We start from the raw sequence: 20,701 nt of genomic DNA, 5'->3' as shown, positions 1-20,701 counted from the left end.
ACGATAGAGTTTTAAGAGCACTTCCAATGTAGGAGGGTTTCTTTGGGCAATAGACTCTTTAAATGAATGATATTATTTATAATAAACAGTAATTGCTCAAGTATATTTTTACTCTTAAATTGAATAGCTCAGATAATTTGTATAAAATATTAGTATTTTTTTTATTTTATAAAATAATAAAAAATAACTTTATTTTTAATTACGGACAATAATAAAAGATTAGTTGAAAGTACTCAAAAATATTGAAATGTAATGTAATGTGAGAGAACATGGTTACGTATTTATAGAAAATAAATTATAAACTTTTACATTTTTAATTAGTTTTTTATAATTTTTAATAATTTCTATAATTTTTAATAATTTAAATCGTGGCGTCATGATAACATTAGCCTTACGTCACATAGGCAGAGTGCTGGACTAGGCGATTATTGCCTGACTTTTCCATCAGACTCGCCTTGGGTCCAATTGCTCGAGTGGGCTGGAGTGTTTTGGCGAGGGAGAATAGTGGATTTGATTGCCTATCCCCAAAATCTAATTAGTAAAAAGATGATTTTCTACAAAAGAAGGTGTAAGGCTAAGCTAAAAGAAGAAACATTAGGAAGGCAGGGACCCCACAATCCTTTTCAAAAGAAAGTGTATGGCCTGATACACTAAGGGTCAGTTTGGGATTATTGTGCTTTTTAAAAAATATGCTTTTACTGTGTTTTAAGAATAATCAGCTATAAAATAAAGCTGACGAGCGTTTGGCTCAGTGTTCTAAAAAACGCCCTAGGCGGCCGCCTAGGCGCTAGGCGCCTTGGAACCGAGGCGATTTTGTGCAAAACGGCTGGAAAAATCGGGGTGGCTCTAGGCGGCTGGGTGGTTTTTATTTTTATTTTTATTTTTTTTTATGTAAAATTTGTTTAAAGTCTAAGTTCTAATTATACCTTGAAATTTTAATTTTATACAATAGGTGTGTTGTGTATCAACTTAAATTCCAGGATGCTAAAGATAAGTATCTTACATTACTAAATTTCCTTATTTTCCTCTTATTTTCCATTTTATGTTGTTTTAAATTGTAAACTTGTTGTACATGTGTCATCCTACAATACTCCTCACTATGGTTATATGACATATATGCTTAATGTGTTTTTAAAATTTGGACTTGTTGGATACTCTTCTTGCATTTTATCATTCTTTTATTATCTTATTCATGGATTTCATACAAGTAAAATTTTTTGTAAGTGTCAATATGCACTTATTTACAAGATATACAAGAAATTTACCTAAATCCGCCTAGGCCGCCTAGGAACTAGCCCGCCGCCCGACTAGTGCCTAGCGTTTTTTTAGAACCTTGGTTTGGCTAATTGAATTTTAAAAGTCCTGCGAGTATAAAAAGCAACGTAAAAGCGTTTGGTAAAATTTAATGTAAAAGTGATATAATTGTATACAATAACAAATGGACATAGTAGTAGGAGTGGGGATGACAACATCAGTGGTGGTAATGATGGTGGTGGTTGTGGTGGAGGTGTAGTGGTGATGCTAATAGTGGGATGTTTTGGTTGGGATGGAGAGGTAACAATGGTGGTAAGGCGGTGGTAGCACCGATAGTGGCGGTTATGGTGGTAGTGGCAGTGGTGATGGCGGCAATGATTGTGGTAGTGGCGGCCGCGAAAATGATGGTGGTAGTGGCAGTTATGGTTGTGGTGGCTGTTGCAATAATGATGCATGGTGGTGGTGGTGGCGATGGCAACATCGATGGTGGTAACAATGGTGGCAGTAGTGGCGGCAACAATGGTGGCGGTGGAGGTAATAATGGTGGTGACAGTGGTGGAGGTTGTGGTTATGGCGGCCGTGATGGCAAAAATGGTGGTTGTAATGGTGGTGATGGTGTAAGGTTAGTATTTGAAGTGGTAGGAGGTATCGTTTACTTTTCTCACTAAAGGAAAAAATGTGTGTGGAAAGCTAAATAATGTCACTTAAAAAGAATTAATGAAGGTCTACAACAATTGAATATATTTATTAAAAACTCAACTCTAATTTTTATTAAAGTAGCTTTTAAAAGCAACCTACGTATCGTTTTTAAAAGCTATTGTATGGAGCCCGTTGTTATTAAAATAAGCAAGATATATTAATTTTACCAAACATTTTTCTTACTATCTATTATTTTTAGCAAACATTTTTTTTACTACTTAACTTTAAAGTGAAACAGTTTTTAGTAAAAAAAAAGAAAAACAATACCAAACGTGGCCTAAGTGTCATACTGTAAATAGTTAGATTTTTTTTCTTCTTTATATATCTAACTACTTGTATTGTGATACGTGATGTACTGGGTCGTGTTTTTAATACACTAAAAAAATCTCCTTATGAAGTTATCATTTTGTTTCATAAACAATTGATCAAAGTCCCTCCAATATTTCTAATCCCATTCGGAGACCCACTTTCTTTCGTCTGAGTGTCTTATGTGCGTGACACGTGTTCAATAATTGACTCTTTTTAGCGTTGGATTAGTCACCTCCCATCCCATGCAGGTACTTTAATTAATTTGGTGCACACTGCACGTAGACCCACCAAACAATCAGTGTAATCCTCTAATTTTAGATTGTTCTAATCCTCGTCTCCCCCATCTCTCTTTGCGAACTTGTTCTTTGCCAATTTGTTTACATTATTTTGCTTGCTTTCTGTCACTTGTTTATACAAAAATGTTTAAAAGGTTCACATTGTGACCATCCATTGAAACATAATATTTTAAACTATTCTAATTTAAGATGGTAGCCACACAAAATTAAGACCTCTATGTACTTCTGTATCATTTAAGCCTATAGGTGGCCCCACTTGTGTAAATTCGGACTTGTGTGCAAACAGGGTGACATATTAACCTGATCAACTTATCTAACGTACATAATTCGCACCTGACACATTTTGACCATATTCGTTCACGAGTAATGTAAGTTGGTTCACGAGTAATGTAAGATATCTAGTTGTTTAATCATATTGCCTGGACGCCAATTGTTGAATGAAAGAAGGAAGTGATTTTAACAAATCACTTTTTGCTTATTACACATCCTTCTTTATTTATGGTCACCAGATTGAATAAATCAAACGAAATCAATAGTTGAGATTATACTAAGATGTGTGAGAAGCTAAAAAAAATATGTTAAAATCACTTCTCTAAGAAAAATCTAATAGTCACATACAAATCACATTCTAACATAGTGTTTTTTACTGTAATATTAAATGAAATTTTTTTCATTCTATATATGTCAAATTATAATTGGCAAATACGTAAAAAGCCAGTAATCACGTTGTGAATGTGATTTTTTTCAAAAAGGAGGTTCCTCGTAGGACTAGCTGATCTTGTTTATAAGCTCCACCATCATCTCATTATCCACCTACCCCTTTGTATTCACAGTCCCCATTCTGATCATCAACACAAAAACCATGAAAATTAAAGGTGCAGAGTTTAGCCAGTGAAACCCTAGACAGCCCCATCCCAAACTCTAAAACAAGACCTAGCAAGCTTCAGAAATGTTGCCACCAACAATGATGAGCCAGCAGATGTGGGCAACAATGGGCTCAACCCTAGCAAGCTTCATGTTCATCTGGGCAATCATCCGCCAGTACTGTCCGTACGAACTCCGCCACTTCCTGGAGCGATACTCCCACAGAGTCACCGGCTACTTCTACCCCTACATCGAAATTTCCATCCACGAGTTCACCGGCGATCGCCTCAAGCGAAGCGAGGCCTACTCCGCTGTGGAGGCCTACCTCAGCTCCAACACCTCCAAGAGCGCCAAGCGGCTCAAGGCGGAGATGGTGAAGGACAGCGGCAACCTCATCCTCAGCATGGACGAGTACGAGAGAGCGACGGATGATTTCAGGGGGACCAAAGTCTGGTGGGTTTTGTTCAAATCCGTGTCCCCTGGCGGGAGATCTATGTCCATGGCCTATTATCCCGACCAGGAGAAACGATTTTACAAGTTGACTTTTCACAAAAAGTACCGGGACATAATCACGGTGGACTATTTAAACCATGTCGTTAATGAAGGGAAGGAGATCCGTGTAAGAAATCGGCAGAGGAAGCTGTACACAAATAGTCCGGGGTACAAATGGCCGAGCTACAAGCAGACGATGTGGAGCCACATTGTGTTCGAGCACCCGGCAACGTTTGAGACAATGGCGTTGGATCCGGAGAAGAAGAAGGAGATCATCGAAGATCTGGTGACTTTCAGCAAAAGCAAGGACTTTTATGCAAGGATTGGGAAAGCTTGGAAGAGGGGTTACTTGCTGTACGGTCCTCCGGGGACCGGGAAGTCCACGATGATAGCCGCGATGGCGAATCTGTTGGGGTACGATATTTATGACTTAGAGCTCACCGCAGTGAAGGACAATACGGAGCTGAGGAAGCTTTTGATTGAGACGACGAGTAAGAGTATTATTGTGATCGAGGACATAGACTGTTCGCTTGATTTGACAGGGCAGATGAAGAAGAGGGGGGCGGCGGAGAAGGGTTTTCTGGAGGAGGAGGTGAAAGGTGGAGGAGCCTGGAAGGAGCGGATTAAGGAGCCGAAAGAGGAAGTGTACGGCGGCAGCAGCAAGGTGACGCTTTCGGGGCTGTTGAACTTCATTGATGGGTTATGGTCTGCTTGCGGAGGTGAGAGGCTGGTTGTTTTTACTACTAATTATGTTGAGAAGCTTGATCCAGCATTGATTCGGAGGGGTAGAATGGACAAACACATTGCCCTTTCTTACTGTACTTTTGATGGGTTTAGGGTTTTGGCCAAGAATTACTTGAGGATTGAGAGGCATGAGACGTTTGATGAGATAGAAAAGCTGATGGGAGTGACGAAAATGACCCCGGCCGACGTTGCTGAGAATCTCATGCCAAAGTCACCAAATGATGATCCGGAGAAATGTCTTTTGAATTTTATCCAAGCTCTTGAGGAAGTGAAGGGGGAAGCTGCAAAGAAAAAATATGAGGAGATCAAAGAGATTGATACAAGCAAGGAGGATGAGGTGGCGGTCGAGGAGGAGGAGGGAGGAGGAAACAAAGAGGTTGAAGGTAAGAGAGATTTGGTTGCCAATATAATTAGGGCAGCTAGGGCAAGTGGGTGATTATTTGGGGTTTTTGAGTTTGATGATGTCAATTAAGATTACTAATCTCATTATTTGGATAAAAAAAGTTGAGAGTTCAAGCAAAAACATTCTAATTAGAGTTGATCTAACCCAAAGCCTTTTCGCTTATTTTTTCATTTGGTTGATCTAATCCAAACACCTTTTATTGTTAATTTCTATTCTTTCATCTTCTTCGAATCATTCGATTCGATGATTAGAAATTTTTTTTCTTTGATCTTCTTTGAAGATGCATACTTTACTAAAATGGTGATTATAAAACTTAGTCTTTTGAGGTTATTCGGATGCGATGGCAAAAGCATTGTCAGGGGCTACCACCACTTTTAGCAATTTGTCACTATATACTCATACTTCAATGAGGGAAAAAAAAAAATAGTCAGATCAAAATTTATTTTTTACTAACAATAGCGTTAATGAATTAAATTATTAAATGTTTGGAGGGAGGGATCAGAGTTAATTAAATCAAACAAAAAGATTGTAACTAGAGTTGATCTAATCCAAAACTTTTGCTCACTTTTAATTTGGGTGATATAATAATAAGTAAAGTTGTTTTTGTTAACAATAACAAGTACATAAAGTTTTGTAGGAGTGCTCTAACACATTTTGACTCCCATTGGTACGACTTAAAAATATATTTTTCCTTTTCGTCCAACCAAAATATGTGGCGGACACTCCAAAACACTCCCTCTCTCCATCAAAAAGCTTTGGTACCGCTCCAAAATTACCTCTGCCGGTTCGAGAGTTGTGAGCATGCTTTCTCGACGCTTATCGTCGTTTTTCCGGGCGTCTTTCGACGTCTCTCCTGTTCTTATGCCCTCCATCCTTCTCCTCTTACTTTGTTGGTGTGGAATTGGACCTCCCACTGTTTGTCTTGAGCCGTTGTGAGACTTTGTAATAGGTTTTAAGTTTAATGAATTTCAGCTTTTCGACCAAACATGGGGACGATACACAAAGCTAATGAGACACTACCAAATACAAAACTTAAAAAAGGCATGATAGATGGAAGAGTGAAAGGACAAAAGACCACGTGATGAGTGATGTGGAGTTTCCATGGATTGGTTGCTTGATGATCGTTTTGGATTTTCTTGTTTCACCGGGCGAACGAAAGTGAACCCAAAACTCATCCATTTCGAAAGAAATTAAGCCACTTTATGCAGTGGCCACACAATTACACCACTTTTCTCTCACCAAAGTGATCCGATCCAATCTATACTATACTCTAACACAGGGCTGGTCCTGAGAATTTGGGGGCCCTAGGCGAGCCTTCGAAGTGGGACCTTAAAATTCTCGGATTTCCGATTCTTTGTATATTGATTTGTATAAAAAAGAATTCGCTAAATACGTAAAAAGTTCTATTTTCACATCAAATATCATTAAAAATTACTATCAAAAGAAGATAAATATAAAAACATTATTTAAACATTACATGATTCACGTTTTTAGACACAAATGTACTAAATGTTTGCAGTCAACAATCTAAGATTGAGAGTGAAGAACGATAAAACTTGATGATCAAGAGAGTAAATAACAATAAAACTTGATTGACGAGTATAATAAATTCAACGCCAATTGTTTCTCTTGTGTTTTTTTTTTCGTTTAAATTCAACATCACACTAACGAATTGAATATTAAAAGAATAAAAAGTTATTGAAAAGAAAAATATAAATTCAAAGTTTTGATTACCTTAAAGTACAATCTTTAAGACCATATGATAGTTGGTTTAAACATTCAATAGAAATAGAGAGAATGAGAAGTTGGTTTGAACATTCGATAGAAATGGAGAGAATGAGAAGTTGAAAAAAAAAATTGCAAAGAGACTTGAGTTTTATAACTTTATATGCATTTGGACAGATGGATTGGAAGTAAATTTGAAAAACAAGAAAAATCTAGTGACTGAAAGACAGCTTTGTGTTTCGAACTCAACATCGGCAATAAATTTGAAAAACAAGAAAAATCTAGTGATTGAAAGATAGTTTCGTGTTTTGAACTCAACACCCTAAAAGAAAAATGAAGCCAACATTTCTACTGCACTAACAAATGAATTATGATATTTCTTACTTTTTTTTTTTTGTATTTATATGTTATAAATTTTTTTTAGGGGCCCTAGGCAGGCGCTTACTTGGGTTACCCTTAAGGTCGGCCCTGCTCTAACTCTATTATCGTAAACAACTTATATAACACGAGTACATTATTATTATTACACATTTTTGTTATATTATTAACACATGATGCTACAGTTGCGACCGCAATGTACATGTACGAGTACAAGTCGTTTTCCAATCTCACCGACTCGCTGACTTGCTGAGTTGTGATGCAACAGTTTAGACTAATTCATCAGATAAAACCCAAAAAAGTACCATAAAAAAATCAGATGGTTTAAAGCAATCGAAGCCCACCACGGGCCTATGCCAACCGGAATCCAGGAAAACTTTTTTTGTTGTTTTTCGGAGTGGAATATTTCAAAGCGTCTAGGATTCAAGCGAGTACTTCACTTGTTATAAAATAAATGGAGGGATACAGAAAAATATGTTATTTTCTTCATTTGTATTATAATATGTGAAGTATCACTTGAATACTTGGTATTTGAAAAAATCTCTCGTTAAATAGTGGTGGTTAGGGATAATTTTTGTTCGGCTCAAATCGGAAACAAGCATTCCAATACCAATTAAAAAAGTTACGAAATCAAATATTAGTTCCAATTTCGGAGTTTTAGATTATCAAAAATTTCGAAATCAATTTTAGGTCAGAGTTTTTGAAACATAATTCTAATCTCTTATATTTTGCCAGACTTTGAAATCTTCAAACTTTTGTAATGGAATTCAATATTTTTTCTCAATTTTTTGCAATATTTGTAAGCATTTATGTGTATATGACATAAAATCATATAGACAAGATAAAATAGTACGTATGATTATATTCCTTATTTATAATATATAATAGTATGATTAAATATACAAAATTCAAATAAAGTATAGCTAAATATAATAATGAACATGCTAAAATAAGAATATGTATGGGTTTTATTTATAGTACTACATTTGAGGCCGAACCTGATAGCATAGACTTGTAACTAAGTAGGACATTAAAGTGATTAATTGGTGATGGAGTCTGGGTCCAAGTGAGGCATGATGGTTGAAATCTGTTTATCACCATATGTTGGTGAGATCACTCTAAGCATGCCATAAGCTATTCATGTTAGTACGGCACCCCCCTCACTCTGAGCAGGTAGCAAACAAAAAAATAAAAATAAATAGTACTAAGTTTGATAAATTAAAGATCAAAATTTCAGAATTTTGAATCAGTAGGTACATTTCAATCACCATCCAAAATTTCAAAAATATTCGAACTCAAAATGGAAATAGATTGAAATTTCCAATTCAGCTTATAACGTGGTGGTGGGTATCGGGCATAGGACAACTTTTACATGAAAATAGTAAGCTTGATTTTTTAATGTGTGACATGATGAATCTTTTCTTTTCCATCATAGGAACATAATATTAAAGGCATTATAAAGAATGAGCTGGCTTTTGGCTTGGCTCTCCTCCTTGAACATTATTTATTCAAACTTTCTTATGATGTTTCAATTCTCTTGTCATTTTCTTCCAATAATCAATTATAGCTCTCGTGTGTTTGGGAAAAGAATGATGCTTAGACAAAGACATTTCCTGGTAGCGCAGGGTTATCAACACACGTCTTTTTACTTTCCGCATCCTTATATTAATTTTTATTTATTAATCTTCTTCAATCTATTTGATTCTATAGCCGGAAATTGAAAGACGTGTGTGAGAAGTAAAAATAAGTATGCGAATAGCAGTACCCGTATGCCCAGTAACTTTTGAGTTCAATAGTATTTTCAAAACCAGTTAGAATATCGACTTGTTGAAAACGAAAGAAGCGTTTCCTTTGTTATATCCAAACATTAGACCTTATGGTGATAGCTTCTCTACACTTACTATTTGGATCCCTAAACTACTCGTGCTAAGATGAGTATACATTTAGGAATCATTTGAAAGTATTTTTGAAATGATTGAAAGTGTTTTTGGGTTCTAAAAGCACTAAAAGCGCTTCCTACAAGAAGCACCAGTTATGTGCTTTTTATAGAAAACACTTCAAGTAATTTTTCAGGATTCACTTGTATATTTTTGTACCACAATTGTATACCACCTTAGATGACATTTGATGTGGACAGCCACATTATCTAAATTAATTAGCATTAATTTCAAAATATTAATCAATAATTAATATAAAAAATTGTTAATTAAATGATGATTGTCGTATACCAAGAGTCTCATACTTTCACCTAAGATTATTTAAGTGTTTTAATTAATAAAAAGATTGAAATTAAATGATATAGCTTATATAACTCATCTGCCACCTAAGATGGTAAAAAAATGTGATATAAAATTATGGTAAGAATTGCTTTACTCTTTTATTAATGATTGGTTCCAAAAATATTTTCACAAAAAACATTTTTAACAATTTTAAAAACAGTTCCAAATAAACACTAAATAAGAGAGTAAACCGCTGAAATCTACCTTAAACTTGTCCTGGACTTTCGATTTTCCCTCTGAAAAACTAATTTTTTTAACCAATTTCCCTTGATATTGTCCACATTTCATCCAAAATAAAGTTATGTGCAGAACATGCGAATGCCTTCATTCAACAGAAAATTGGATTAAATATGAAGAAAATAAACAATAGGAAGAAAATGGCTAAAAATCGAAAGTTGAGTAAGATACGTAGAATCATATGAAAACTAATGTTCGCATTTCAAATATGCCACACGTATGCTGGCATTTCAGAGCAGAGCTTTTCGTGCTCCACTCATAAACTCCAGACTCCGGTGCAGGAGCGCCGGCGTGCATAACGCACTCCCGGACTCTGAGATAGTCACCGGTGACTTGAAACTGTGCCGAGAAAGAGCTAAGAAATCTAAAAGTTTTGGTAAAATGAAATGACAAATAAGAAATAAGCCAATCTGAATACAAGATAAGAGCAGTTACCTTCTAAGGGAGGGAGGATGGTTCCATTACAACACAGCCAACCCTAATATGCTCTCGGACTTGCACGGGAGATCACCATATCGGCGGATACACGAGCACGAGAGATAATAATAATACTATACTACAACTGATTTCGACTTTTAACATCTAAGGCCAAATCTTTCAGTTACAATATTTAGCTGAGGGTTATTGTACATTGATCGGATGAACTAAGCAACTCCCAAACAACTTCTTCCATTCACCGGTCCTAGCTCCATAGGTTCCTTTCGACGTTGACATACTAAAAAAAATGACTATCTCATCTACATACCTCTCCGCCTCATGTCGCTACCTTGTTGCAAATCTCGCACCAAGGTTGTTGCTGCGTAAATACACCTAGGAGAACTCTGGCCGCAGCTTTCTCCATGGGAATAACGCACAAAATTTATAAATTTTACAATCGTACACCTCGGCTTCCTTGCAAATCACACCTGTGCTATCCAGCAGGGGAGGAAGCCTCCAATCACAAATCATCCGCATCATCTTTCATTATTGAGTTTGGACCGTCGTCAAAACCTGAACCAGGGGCTAGCTCATTTAGGTCGAGGAAACGTCTTTTCTGTACACCTTCGACTTCATCTTCCCCTGGGCTATTTGGTTTTTCAGGTGGCTGGTTTTGCTCTTTCTCAACTGTTGTCTCAGGGTAATTTTCAACTGCCTGACCAACTTTCATTTCTTGGTCCTCAATATTACCATCTGAATCATGACTTTCCATTGAATAATCCCCGTTTTCACTGGCATCATAATGTCCATCCGATGCATTTGATTTCTCAGGTTTCATAGGCTCCGGTTCCGACTCTGAGAACTCATATTGTCGATAATCAATACGATTTCTGGTGGCCCTCTTACTGCGTCTCAAACCTGACTGGAGCTCACCAACAGACCTCAATTTAGCTTCCCTCCTAGTACGGCCTGGCAACTTCTTAAATTTTCGGGGTTCATCACTATCCTCACTGGCACTTGCGGAATCTTCCATTTCCTCTTCTTCCTCTTCTTCAGCATTTTCTTCCTCAAAATGATACTCCTCATCTCCTTCAGAGCTACTAGAAAACTTTCTTCTCTCTTTACGTTTCTTCAAGTATTCCTCATCGTATACAGCCTCACCAACTATGTCATCATCACTGTCAAAGTCTGCATCATTATCTGAAACTGCTTCAACAAAGTCTTTCGCAGAATACCGTTGGGGCCTCTGTCTTCGCCGATTGCTACATGTAATAAGTAAAAATCAATCTATAAAAAAGTTCAAGGATTTAAAGAATACTGAAGACAAACATTTTAATAAGAAAAAGAAGAAACTTGCTCACCTTCGATCCAATTGTTCAGACTTGTTATCTTCTTCGCCATCATCATCATCATCATCATCATCATAATCAGGTGATTTAGGCGATGCAGCACTAAATCCTACATGTTCATAGGAATTTGTAGTAGCACTCCATTTACCATTACTAGAAGCTTCAGGTCTCCCAACTAGCTCTCGTTTCTGTAAAGGATCCGGAGATGGCTGCTTCTTTCTGACACAGAAGAACAATAAAAATAAGTCAAAAGTCCTATATATTGGTATTAAAAGGTGTGTGTGTGTGTGTGAGAGAGAGTGAGAGAGAGAGAGAGAGAGAGAGCATGAAACCCATACTTGGTTACTTTGATTGCCTCATTGATGGACCGGTCATAATCATCTGCAAAATTATTTGACAAAACAATCAGATTCCATATACCCATTGACACATGGGAATAACAGTAAGTGTAAACATTCTGCCCTGATGTGGCCATCCTTGAATTCCCAGAGTTGCTGTTAAAATCTAGAGCATTCAGGTAAAACTCAGATATAAAAGTCATGGGATATTTCTCAAGAGTAAGGCATATTGCTCAAGAGTAACCACGGGATATTGCTCAAGCAATCAATTAGGAATTTGTATCACTAGACCACATTTGATAATACGTTAATCTGATCAGTTGATCTCAATCCATCACCAGTAATCCAGAAATACAACCACGTAAGCCGGTGCCTCACCAACAGCCACATTTCTCTAATTATTATTTTAAACAATAACCGGTGTCGAGTTATTCAATATGCAACAGAATGACACCCAAGATCTCAATGGTTAAATCCTCTATTATGGTTGGTACAAGATTGGCTTTTAAGCAGAGCAACTGTTATTGGGAAAACGAAAACAAAGGTAGAAGTTTGTTTCCTTACCAAAAGTGTAGGTTACAGGTTTTCTGTCACGAAGAGAGCGCCCTGGACCAAGCCCATCCACAGTCAAAAAATTATCAAGGAGGAGAGCTTGTCTGTGTTGCTTCTTCATCTGCCTTTCTTTCCTCTGTGCAAGTAGAATTGTAAAAATAGTATATGTGATACAATTTTTGCTAAAGAATCTTTATTTGGAAAATTATTCTTCATCCACATAGAAGACATAAACCTAAGAAGGTTGAAAGGTGGGTCAACTATCACTGTTGCATACCTTGTGAACCTTCTCAATCTCTGCAAGCATGTCTCCTTTCAACTTCTTCCCTAGAGAAGCCTCCGTTCTATTCTTACTCGAGAAAAGTTTCTCCTGCGACAGTAGATGCTTTTAGATTTGGAGCAGCAACAAATTCATCCAAAGTATTAACAATACACTTTTCTTGAATATGTTATCTCCCATATACAAGATAGAATCTGATAAATCTAATGCTGTTTCCTCAACATTATTTGTTTCATAATCTATGCATATGCATCTGTTTCCTCAACATTATTGGTTTCAGAGGTTTCCGATCCCAGAAATACTTGAATACAAACCAAGTCAAAAGTTCAACTCTAAAAGTGTGCAAGGAAATATTAATACAGGGCACAAAAGCACATACAGATGGGCTGAGAAATTTAGTATCTTACAGAAACATCTTGGAATTCATCGAAATTGGTTGCTACTGTTTCCCACTGATATGACGCACTAGGGAGGACATGGGAACCTTTTCCTTTTACTTTCTTCATATCAACCTTCCTGATCTCCCGATATAACCGATAACCAATTATTGGATCATCTTCATACCTGCAGCAACCACAAACACCCAGTAAAGAAACACTCAAACGCAACAGTTCAATTTACATTTTACACAAAAACCCTCCAAAAAGAGAGTTGTACTATATCTCTACAACAGTGGAAAGGATACTTGATGAACATTTCATACGAACCAAACAAAAGTAAACTAATATGGATATGATAAGAAACTTCATTATATTACCAGTAAGATATTCCTTGTGAATCACCTCCAACACGTTCTTTGCGAAATGCTGAAAGTTGAACTCCATGCTTCAGTGAGTTGTCAATATAGTTCCGAATATCTTCTTGCTGCAATACATCACTCAGATTTAACCCTTCTCGTAGAGTAACAGAAGCATAGAAACATGATCCAGGAAGTAGGTAATACCAAATCAATTTTCTAGTTAAAAATCATGATTTCAATGTCGTAATTCTAAGATTCAATTCTGAAAAAAAAAAAACTCTCAAGAATATTAAAAAAATACTATGTAAATGTAGAAACCGAACTATCATCTTGGTTATCAGCACATGTGAAGTCTTTGGTATTATCCAAGGACTTGATAGGGAATCCCTGTTATCACCTATTAGAGGGGACACCTGCTTGGAAGCATGCATTGGGTCTTCAATAGATTTTTCATTTCAATTTTAAAGTAGTGGTTCTATATTAAGAGTTTGGACGTACAGACTATCATCTTGCTTAGGCAGTTGACCAAAAGGTTACTAATAAATATTCAACAGATTCTATGAATCTACATTAACTTTTACAGAAAATCAATAACAAGTTTAAATCTTATTAACAATAGCAATACCTCAACGCGGATATCACAAAGTGCTTTCAAGATGACCACACGGACCCCAGGCTCAAGTGTTTTATATGCCTCAATCTCCGCCCTATCAAATTAGCATGATTTGACATTTTTATAAATGAAAAAGATTCATATGTAAGAATAGACAAATACACATGACTGCTCACCCATGTGAAGCAACAATGGGTAGATCCCCCTCTGCAACCTGCAATTAGATATCCAAATTAATTAATATGATTCCGCAGAAATACAAAACAAATTGGCACCAGCCAAAATATTGCCAAAAACTAGGTATACGAGTACAGTTACCCAATGCCACCAGTCTCTCAACTTTCTGCATAAAACAGTGACCCAAGTATCACGTGTAAGTGCCATTCGCGTAATTGGAGGAATTGCCTGTAGAATAAACCAATTAAAATTCAGGGGCAAGCCAGTAGCAGTTGCATTGACAAACTATCAACAAAACATTAATTTTCCAGCAACATCAGAATTCCACGGTTTATATAAGATTATATTACAAGGAGACATTTTCTACTCCATTAGCAACAATATGACTTAAAGCATCCACATTTATGCAATACAATGGAAAAACTTAAAATTCCAGACTTATTACGATTTTGAAACCCAAAAATTACCAAATAAATAGATTAAAGCATAAAAATTATCATCTGGCCAAGAGATCCTTCCTTTTCAAGAGTATTGACATATTCTGAAAAGTTCAATTAAATCGTGAACAATAAGTAGACAATGAGTAATATATAATCAATAAACTTGTAACCATGACTACGATCCTCTACCACGATAGAAATAGCAGTGGCTATGCGCTAGTGTGAATAAGTAATTAAGTTCACGTATACAGAGAAAAACAGATGATAGAATTGAAGAAGGCCTGAGTAACAAAGAATTAATAGCAAAGATGGTCTTAGATGGGGGGCAAAAGAAAGAGGATCCACATAATCAACTTTAACCATTGGGGTAATGGTTTTGATTAACTTAAGCCAACTTGTCTAACCACATTAGTCTTTGGTAAAGGATTGACTACAACATTAGTCCTCGCATAGGACATGTCTTCTGCAGAAATTTAGACAAGACTCAAACAAAAATTATCCCATAAAAGACTAAAAGTTTAGTCATTCGAGATTATATGACATGATACATGTCACTTGCATTAATATTTTCACAGAATATTTAACAACAGCTGATACAAACCACTCCAATCACACCATAAGCGTGTTGCCTAAAAGAAACCTCCAAACTCTTCTTTTATACGGATTTCTTTGAGCTTCAAAGAGTTGTTTGAAACGCCAAGGACTCGAGTGTTAAGGTGTTTCATGAATTGAGGTTGCTGTTAACAATTAGAAAACCGCCCCTTCGGGGACATCCAATAACAGTTGGAAGATCCCTAAAACAATTTTAATAGCAGAAATAATCACCTCCTAGAAAGCAGCTGACTTCATTCCTACCTACATTTAAAGGGGACCTAAAGCTTATGTACAGACGAAGTTTTCCACTAAGAAACAAGCTATGAAAACTCTAAATGGGACTGCTAAGCGAATTTAACTTTCCGAAGAAATGCTTCTGAACTTTAAGCAATAAAAACTAAAAATTTACAAGCTTTATACTAAATATGAACTCATGAAAACTAACAATGCACAAAGTTACAAGCCTTTTCGACCAACCTTCAACAATGGAATGTGAATGTCACTCAAAGTATCGTTTGGTGTGATCAAAGCCGTCTCCAACTCCTCCACCGAGAACTCAGCCGAAATATTCAGCAGCGGCCGAAAAGCCTGAGAAGCACACAACAAAACGAAAAACACATAAGCCCTCAAACACCATGAAACCAACCACAAAACCCTAAAACGGAAAAAAAATCGAAGCTTTCGAGAGCTCACGTGCAAGAAATTGAGTAGGGAAGCCAATTCCCACATGGAGCGGAGGGTCCAGCGCGGCAATTGCGAGGGCGGAGGAGGTCCCACCAGCGGCGTCACAATCTTGCTGGCGCTGCTGCATTGCGGCGACGACGACTCGTCGTCTCTCTGCTGCTGCTGCTGCTGTTCCTTTTTGTTGACGGCTCGCCGTTTCTCGGCGGGTTGGTTCTGCTGCTGCTGGAACTGTTGCTGTATCCGAGCGGCGGCGCGTATGGTGCAGGCGCGGGAGGGGCGGTTGCTCCTGGACAGGGGAGGCGTGGGGGCCGGGGCTGATGTCGCTTTTTCGTTCTGAGGGGGTTGTTCTTGCTGTAGGGGCTCCGGCGAGGATCGGACGGCTGGGATCGGAGGACGGGAAGATTCCAGAGACATGGTTTTGGGGAGATCGAAGAAAGAAAGTGGGTTTAGAGATTACATGTAGAGGATCAGCAACATTGGGGGTTAGGGTTTGTGGGTTAATTTCGTTTTTGGTTTTTTAGAGTGAGAAACACAGAGGAGAGAGAAGAAGAAGGGCATGGAGGAGGAGAAGGGACCAAAAGCTCCAAACCACCATTCACATACCACTCAGGGGTTTATTATTTTCTTGTTAATATTGGTATTATTATGAATTTTGGGAAAATTGGTTAATTAATTCATTTAAATATTTGTGCTTTGGATATTAGGGCTGCAGTGGAGATATAAGAGATTATATAAAAAGGATAAAATTACACAAATTTAATTTAATTTAAGATTTTATAAATAAATGTGAATCTGATCAGTTGTATCTATTTTTTTACACTTTTGTTTAATTTTTTTATTAAAGTAATTTAGAATGAAATATCTTCTTTTAGATTAAATAATAACGTAATGCAATGGTTCATCAGTTTATTCCCATTTTTTGTTTTTTTGTTTTTTTTTTTTTTTGGTTTTTGCAAGAAACACTACAAATATGGGCAATTTTTTATGCACTAAGAACACTGCCACTTTGTGTTTTTGTTCAACTAAAATTTTCATACATGTATTTTTTAAATTTTAATGTGTTGAAAATATGACTTATGAATCTTGTGGTCCATTGGTGTATAAGCCATCGTATAACATATGAAATGATACATTACATGACAAGTATTCCCAATACACGTAAAAGTTCTCCGGAAATAGAGATAAAATCTCCCATTTTAACACTTAAAACATACAATTACAAAGAAAAGTTCTGAAATTTTTATGGCACAAAACAATGAAACATCCACCCCATCACATGATACCAAAAGTCTACAAAATACTAGACAAAACTGAGGAGAAGCAACACTAGAGAAGAAAACATGAGCACTGCATTCTTAGATGGGTGGCTTAACCAGCAAGCATGAGATTTAGGCAAACCACCGGCCGTCGCATTCTCCTTTGAGCATGTGTAACCACACCGGCTAGGCCGAACAACTCTGTAAACGCCGCTGCTGGCTAGAACGAAGATGTCCTTGCGGTTGTCCTCCCCGAATGAGAAAATGTAGCCTAGTGCTGGAAGACTACTGTCCGGGACAGAGCTGCAAGCTATCGGAGAGTCACGCGCGCAGCTGAAAGGGATTTTGCTCGAGCTGAAGTTCCCGCTGTTTTCTGGATCTTCGGAGCCTGCCCATATTGCACTAGCGTACAAATCTCCATACACATACCTGAAGATCAAAATTTTATCAAGATCAATAGTTCAATAGTACTAGTGCAAAAATGTGTAGTCCAAGAAAATTCTTCAGTTCTCTAGCTTGGTCAAGTTTCGAGAGGAGAAAGAACAATTTTCGGTTACCTTCCATACATGCAGGGATCAGTCTCAGACCGATAGATATAGCCCCCGGTTATAGATGCCGAACCTTCTTTCTTGTTCACTTCAGAATGGTTGTACCCCATGATGGGAAAAATTGTGTCTGTAGGTTTTGTGGATGTGTTTCCAGCAAGTGACTTTGGAGGAGTGAAATCGTACGGGCCTTCGTAGAAATGCCAGCCGTAGTTTCCACCCTTGGTGATCACATCCACCTCTTCATACAGATTCTGTTAGATAAGCAAATCAGTGTCAAGAGGACGTAATGTCATGGGGAGGAAAGAGTGTATTTCTCTTTAGTTCATGTCGAAAAACGGAACATTTCGAGGACTTGGGGGTCTTCTGGCAGACAGGAATTGCATGCAAAAAACTTACAGGTGAAAAATTAAATTTATACCTCCCCGACGTCTGCGCATATAAAGTAGGAAGGCCTTTCTGAATCGAAACTGCAGCGCCACGGATTTCTTAGTCCTACAGCCCAAATTTCCGGCCTCAGTTCTGGATCTTCGGCGAATGGATTGTCTTTGGGAATGGAGTAGTTTCCCCATAGAACAAGTTTATCAATTTCTGCTGCACCTGAAAATACATTGCAAGGTTATCAAATGTGCAATAGGTTACAGTTTGATTTTGGTAACAGAGATGCTGATACTCACTTGGTACGTTATCAACATCGAGCCTCATAATCTTTCCGAGCAAAGACTTCTTGTTTTGAGAGAAATTGTATGGATCTCCTACACCGCCACCATCTCCCATCATGAAGTATAAGTACCCATCTTCCGGTCCAAAGAGTATCTGTCCTCCATGCTGAGATGTGAAAGGAAGGCCCATGGTAAATATCCTCCTTACTTCCGATGGTTTGGCACTCGTTGCCTGGCAGTAGAATCCATTGGGAGGAGCATTGTGGTCAGTTTTCACGAGAAAAAAAAAAAAAAAAAAAAAAGCACCACAGGAAGTATGAAAACTTAAAGCAATCAGCGAGTCAAAGTAACCGAAATTGATAAAAGAGTGTATGTAGAGGTGTACCAAGGAAGGCTGGGATGCTGTACCATTAGCAGTATATTCTGCGATAACAGTTTGGTACTGGCATGGCTGAGCACCATTTTCCGAAACTAGCTTCGATGGATCACAATCGACATCTGAATTACACGAACATCTTCCAGTGCATCCTGGCCACTTAACCTTATCACAGTTGAACGAAGCAAAAAACCGGCCATTTTGAGCAAAATTGGGATGAAACGCCATCCCCATCATTCCAAATGCAGTATCGAAATGAACCTCATCGGTTAGATCCATAAAGGGACTTGACTCACCAAGCTCCATTACTCCTCCTGATCCCTCTTCAGGAATTGTTGCCAGCCAAATTTTGCCTTGCTGGTTCGAGAAAAATGCGCGGTTGGAGCCATCCGGATGAGCAACCATGTTAAGGTAAGATCCATTTCCAATTTTCTCAAGGCACAAACCATGTGGGGGGATGGGAGTGCTCGAATCATTTAGTGTGACCGGTTCGCCATTGAAACATACTGATTCGTCACTCGAGGTTCCACCAAATGCACTGCAGAAATCGGATTTTGATTGCCAAAGTTCAGTTAGATCATTAGCATTGTTCTTGGCAGGCACTCCACCTTGTAATGAAGGGGCAAAGGGGGAGTTCAAAATGGACACGTTTTGGCATGTGTCCCATACGTTAGAGCAAAAATTGGTCACTGCTTCTTTAGACTGGGATGAATTTGATGAAACAGTTGAGTTGCAAAGAACCGGAACAAGGCGAGGCACAGAATCAACGGTAAAAAGCTCACCCGAAAACGGATCACACCTCTAAAAACCATGACAGAAAAGAAATCAGGAATTGAAGGTTTTTATGCATCATGGTCTCACTATAAGTACAGAATTTTAAAATTGGAAACGTTGTATTTTTTTTTATACAACCAATACTTGGATAAACGCTCCTACTCACTTGAGCTACAAACCTCTTGCGGAAACATAGAAAAGGGAAAGAAAAGGACTTACTGCACAAAGTACTGATTTCAAAAGGGAAGCACAGTCAGAATTGGAGATGTTCATGGTTTGGAATTGCTTCTGGATTATTGAATCTTCAGTGGAGTTGCAGCAAGCAGTTTCATTGTAAGGACAAAACTTGAGTGGATCACTCAGAGTAGAAGGTGCCCCTGCAATCAACTAAACCATTTTAATACGAGCGATATTTTTCTTTGAACTAATCTAAACCGCTGGGAAGAGGATTCGAATGTAAAGCAGCAAACTTTGCAATACAAAATTAACAAAAAGGAAGTATAGAGAAAAACCCACTTGAATCAATACATAAAGGATGTGACGCTGAAGGATTGAACAGCAGCAGCAAGCTGCAAAGGAGAATGCCAATGGCAAGAACTCTACCCATCCCCACACCAGAAGAAAGAGAGAGAGAGAGAGAGAGAGAGTAAGAGAGGGGAGAGAGAAAAAGATGAAATGATTGTTTTCCTGTCCCTCCTGTATAAATTCTCTTCCTTTTAATCTACTTTAAGAGAATCCGATTAGCCACACTGTTGCTTTCATTGACTTAGAGAAATTCAAATTAAAAGTTCACTGAATTATCAACATTCTGCAAATCCAGTCACCCCCATCTTCTCCTGGTATGCTTCTCCATTATTAGCACATCGACATGTTCCTCTCTCTCTCTCTCTCTCCCCCCTAAAGACCAAAATTTTAATATTCAGCTTCCAAAAGGGAGATCATTTTAAATCTCTCTCCCTCCTTACTAAAACCAAACTCTCTCTCTCTCTCTCTCTCAGCTGCAGAAATGGATTTGTTTTCAATATCTGTCCGACTGTCCCTCTCTCTTTTCACAGCCCTTTTAACAAATTCTCATTTGTCAACTCATCGATTCAAAGAATGAAGCTTTACGAACAACTTGCCATTTTTAGATGTTGGGGGTTGACTTTTGTGCTGAATTGTTTATCTAAATGGATTTGTTTTCAATATCTGTCCGACTGTCCCTCTCTCTTTTCACAGCCCTTTT

At 37.7% G+C, this 20,701-nt stretch overlaps 4 protein-coding genes across 4 annotated transcripts; 2 read left to right on the top strand and 2 right to left on the bottom strand.

The window, feature by feature from the left end:
* Positions 1–1,532: 1,532 nt before the first annotated feature.
* LOC125478982 (trihydrophobin-like) lies at positions 1,533–1,922 on the top strand. Its single transcript, XM_048587928.1, has one exon. It carries the CDS (start codon positions 1,533–1,535, stop codon positions 1,920–1,922), a length of 390 nt encoding a protein of 129 aa, XP_048443885.1.
* A 1,373-nt stretch (positions 1,923–3,295) lies between these two features.
* LOC103935410 (AAA-ATPase At3g28580-like) lies at positions 3,296–5,181 on the top strand. The gene has a single exon (XM_009345176.3). It carries the CDS (start codon positions 3,508–3,510, stop codon positions 5,092–5,094), a length of 1,587 nt encoding a protein of 528 aa, XP_009343451.2. The 5' UTR covers positions 3,296–3,507; the 3' UTR covers positions 5,095–5,181.
* A 4,914-nt stretch (positions 5,182–10,095) lies between these two features.
* Positions 10,096–16,446, bottom strand: LOC103935422 (DDT domain-containing protein DDR4). The gene is made up of 12 exons (XM_048587690.1): positions 15,873–16,446; positions 15,657–15,767; positions 14,287–14,373; positions 14,145–14,182; positions 13,981–14,062; positions 13,374–13,480; positions 13,024–13,180; positions 12,614–12,706; positions 12,349–12,472; positions 11,785–11,827; positions 11,459–11,665; positions 10,096–11,359 (listed from the first exon to the last, which is right to left on the bottom strand). Exons 1-12 carry the CDS (start codon positions 16,275–16,277, stop codon positions 10,618–10,620), a joined length of 2,196 nt encoding a protein of 731 aa, XP_048443647.1. The 5' UTR covers positions 16,278–16,446; the 3' UTR covers positions 10,096–10,617.
* Positions 16,447–16,976: 530 nt separating this feature from the next.
* On the bottom strand, positions 16,977–20,282 carry LOC103935408 (HIPL1 protein-like). Its single transcript, XM_009345173.3, has 7 exons — positions 19,993–20,282; positions 19,696–19,853; positions 18,712–19,503; positions 18,342–18,558; positions 18,086–18,264; positions 17,677–17,918; positions 16,977–17,548 (listed from the first exon to the last, which is right to left on the bottom strand). Exons 1-7 carry the CDS (start codon positions 20,081–20,083, stop codon positions 17,164–17,166), a joined length of 2,064 nt encoding a protein of 687 aa, XP_009343448.2. The 5' UTR covers positions 20,084–20,282; the 3' UTR covers positions 16,977–17,163.
* Between the last annotated feature and the right edge of the window lie 419 nt (positions 20,283–20,701).

Source organism: the organism of the source record quoted next, unplaced genomic scaffold (genome assembly GCF_019419815.1).
Source record: "Pyrus x bretschneideri cultivar Hongxiangsu unplaced genomic scaffold, Pyrus_bretschneideri_v1 Contig27, whole genome shotgun sequence".
Classification (NCBI taxonomy): Eukaryota; Viridiplantae; Streptophyta; class Magnoliopsida; order Rosales; family Rosaceae; genus Pyrus; species Pyrus x bretschneideri.
The sequence above is the reverse complement of the archived record's forward strand: the minus strand, read 5'-3'. Positions and strand labels throughout refer to the sequence as shown.

Excerpts from the sequence above, each read along its gene's own strand:
- LOC125478982 (XM_048587928.1), top strand. The coding sequence starts at position 1,533 with ATGTTTTGGTTGGGATGGAGAGGTAACAATGGTGGTAAGGCGGTGGTA.
- LOC103935410 (XM_009345176.3), top strand. The coding sequence starts at position 3,508 with ATGTTGCCACCAACAATGATGAGCCAGCAGATGTGGGCAACAATGGGC.
- LOC103935408 (XM_009345173.3), bottom strand. The coding sequence starts at position 20,083 with ATGGGTAGAGTTCTTGCCATTGGCATTCTCCTTTGCAGCTTGCTGCTG. Across the intron at positions 19,504-19,695 it reads TGAAATCAGTACTTTGTGCA|AGGTGTGATCCGTTTTCGGG; the intron begins GTAAGTCCTTTT and ends CATGGTTTTTAG. Across the intron at positions 18,559-18,711 it reads CAGCATCCCAGCCTTCCTTG|GCAACGAGTGCCAAACCATC; the intron begins GTACACCTCTAC and ends TTCTACTGCCAG.
- LOC103935422 (XM_048587690.1), bottom strand. The coding sequence starts at position 16,277 with ATGTCTCTGGAATCTTCCCGTCCTCCGATCCCAGCCGTCCGATCCTCG. Across the intron at positions 12,473-12,613 it reads AGATTGAGAAGGTTCACAAG|AGGAAAGAAAGGCAGATGAA; the intron begins GTATGCAACAGT and ends CTACTTGCACAG. Across the intron at positions 11,666-11,784 it reads GAGGCAATCAAAGTAACCAA|AAAGAAGCAGCCATCTCCGG; the intron begins GTATGGGTTTCA and ends CTTCTGTGTCAG.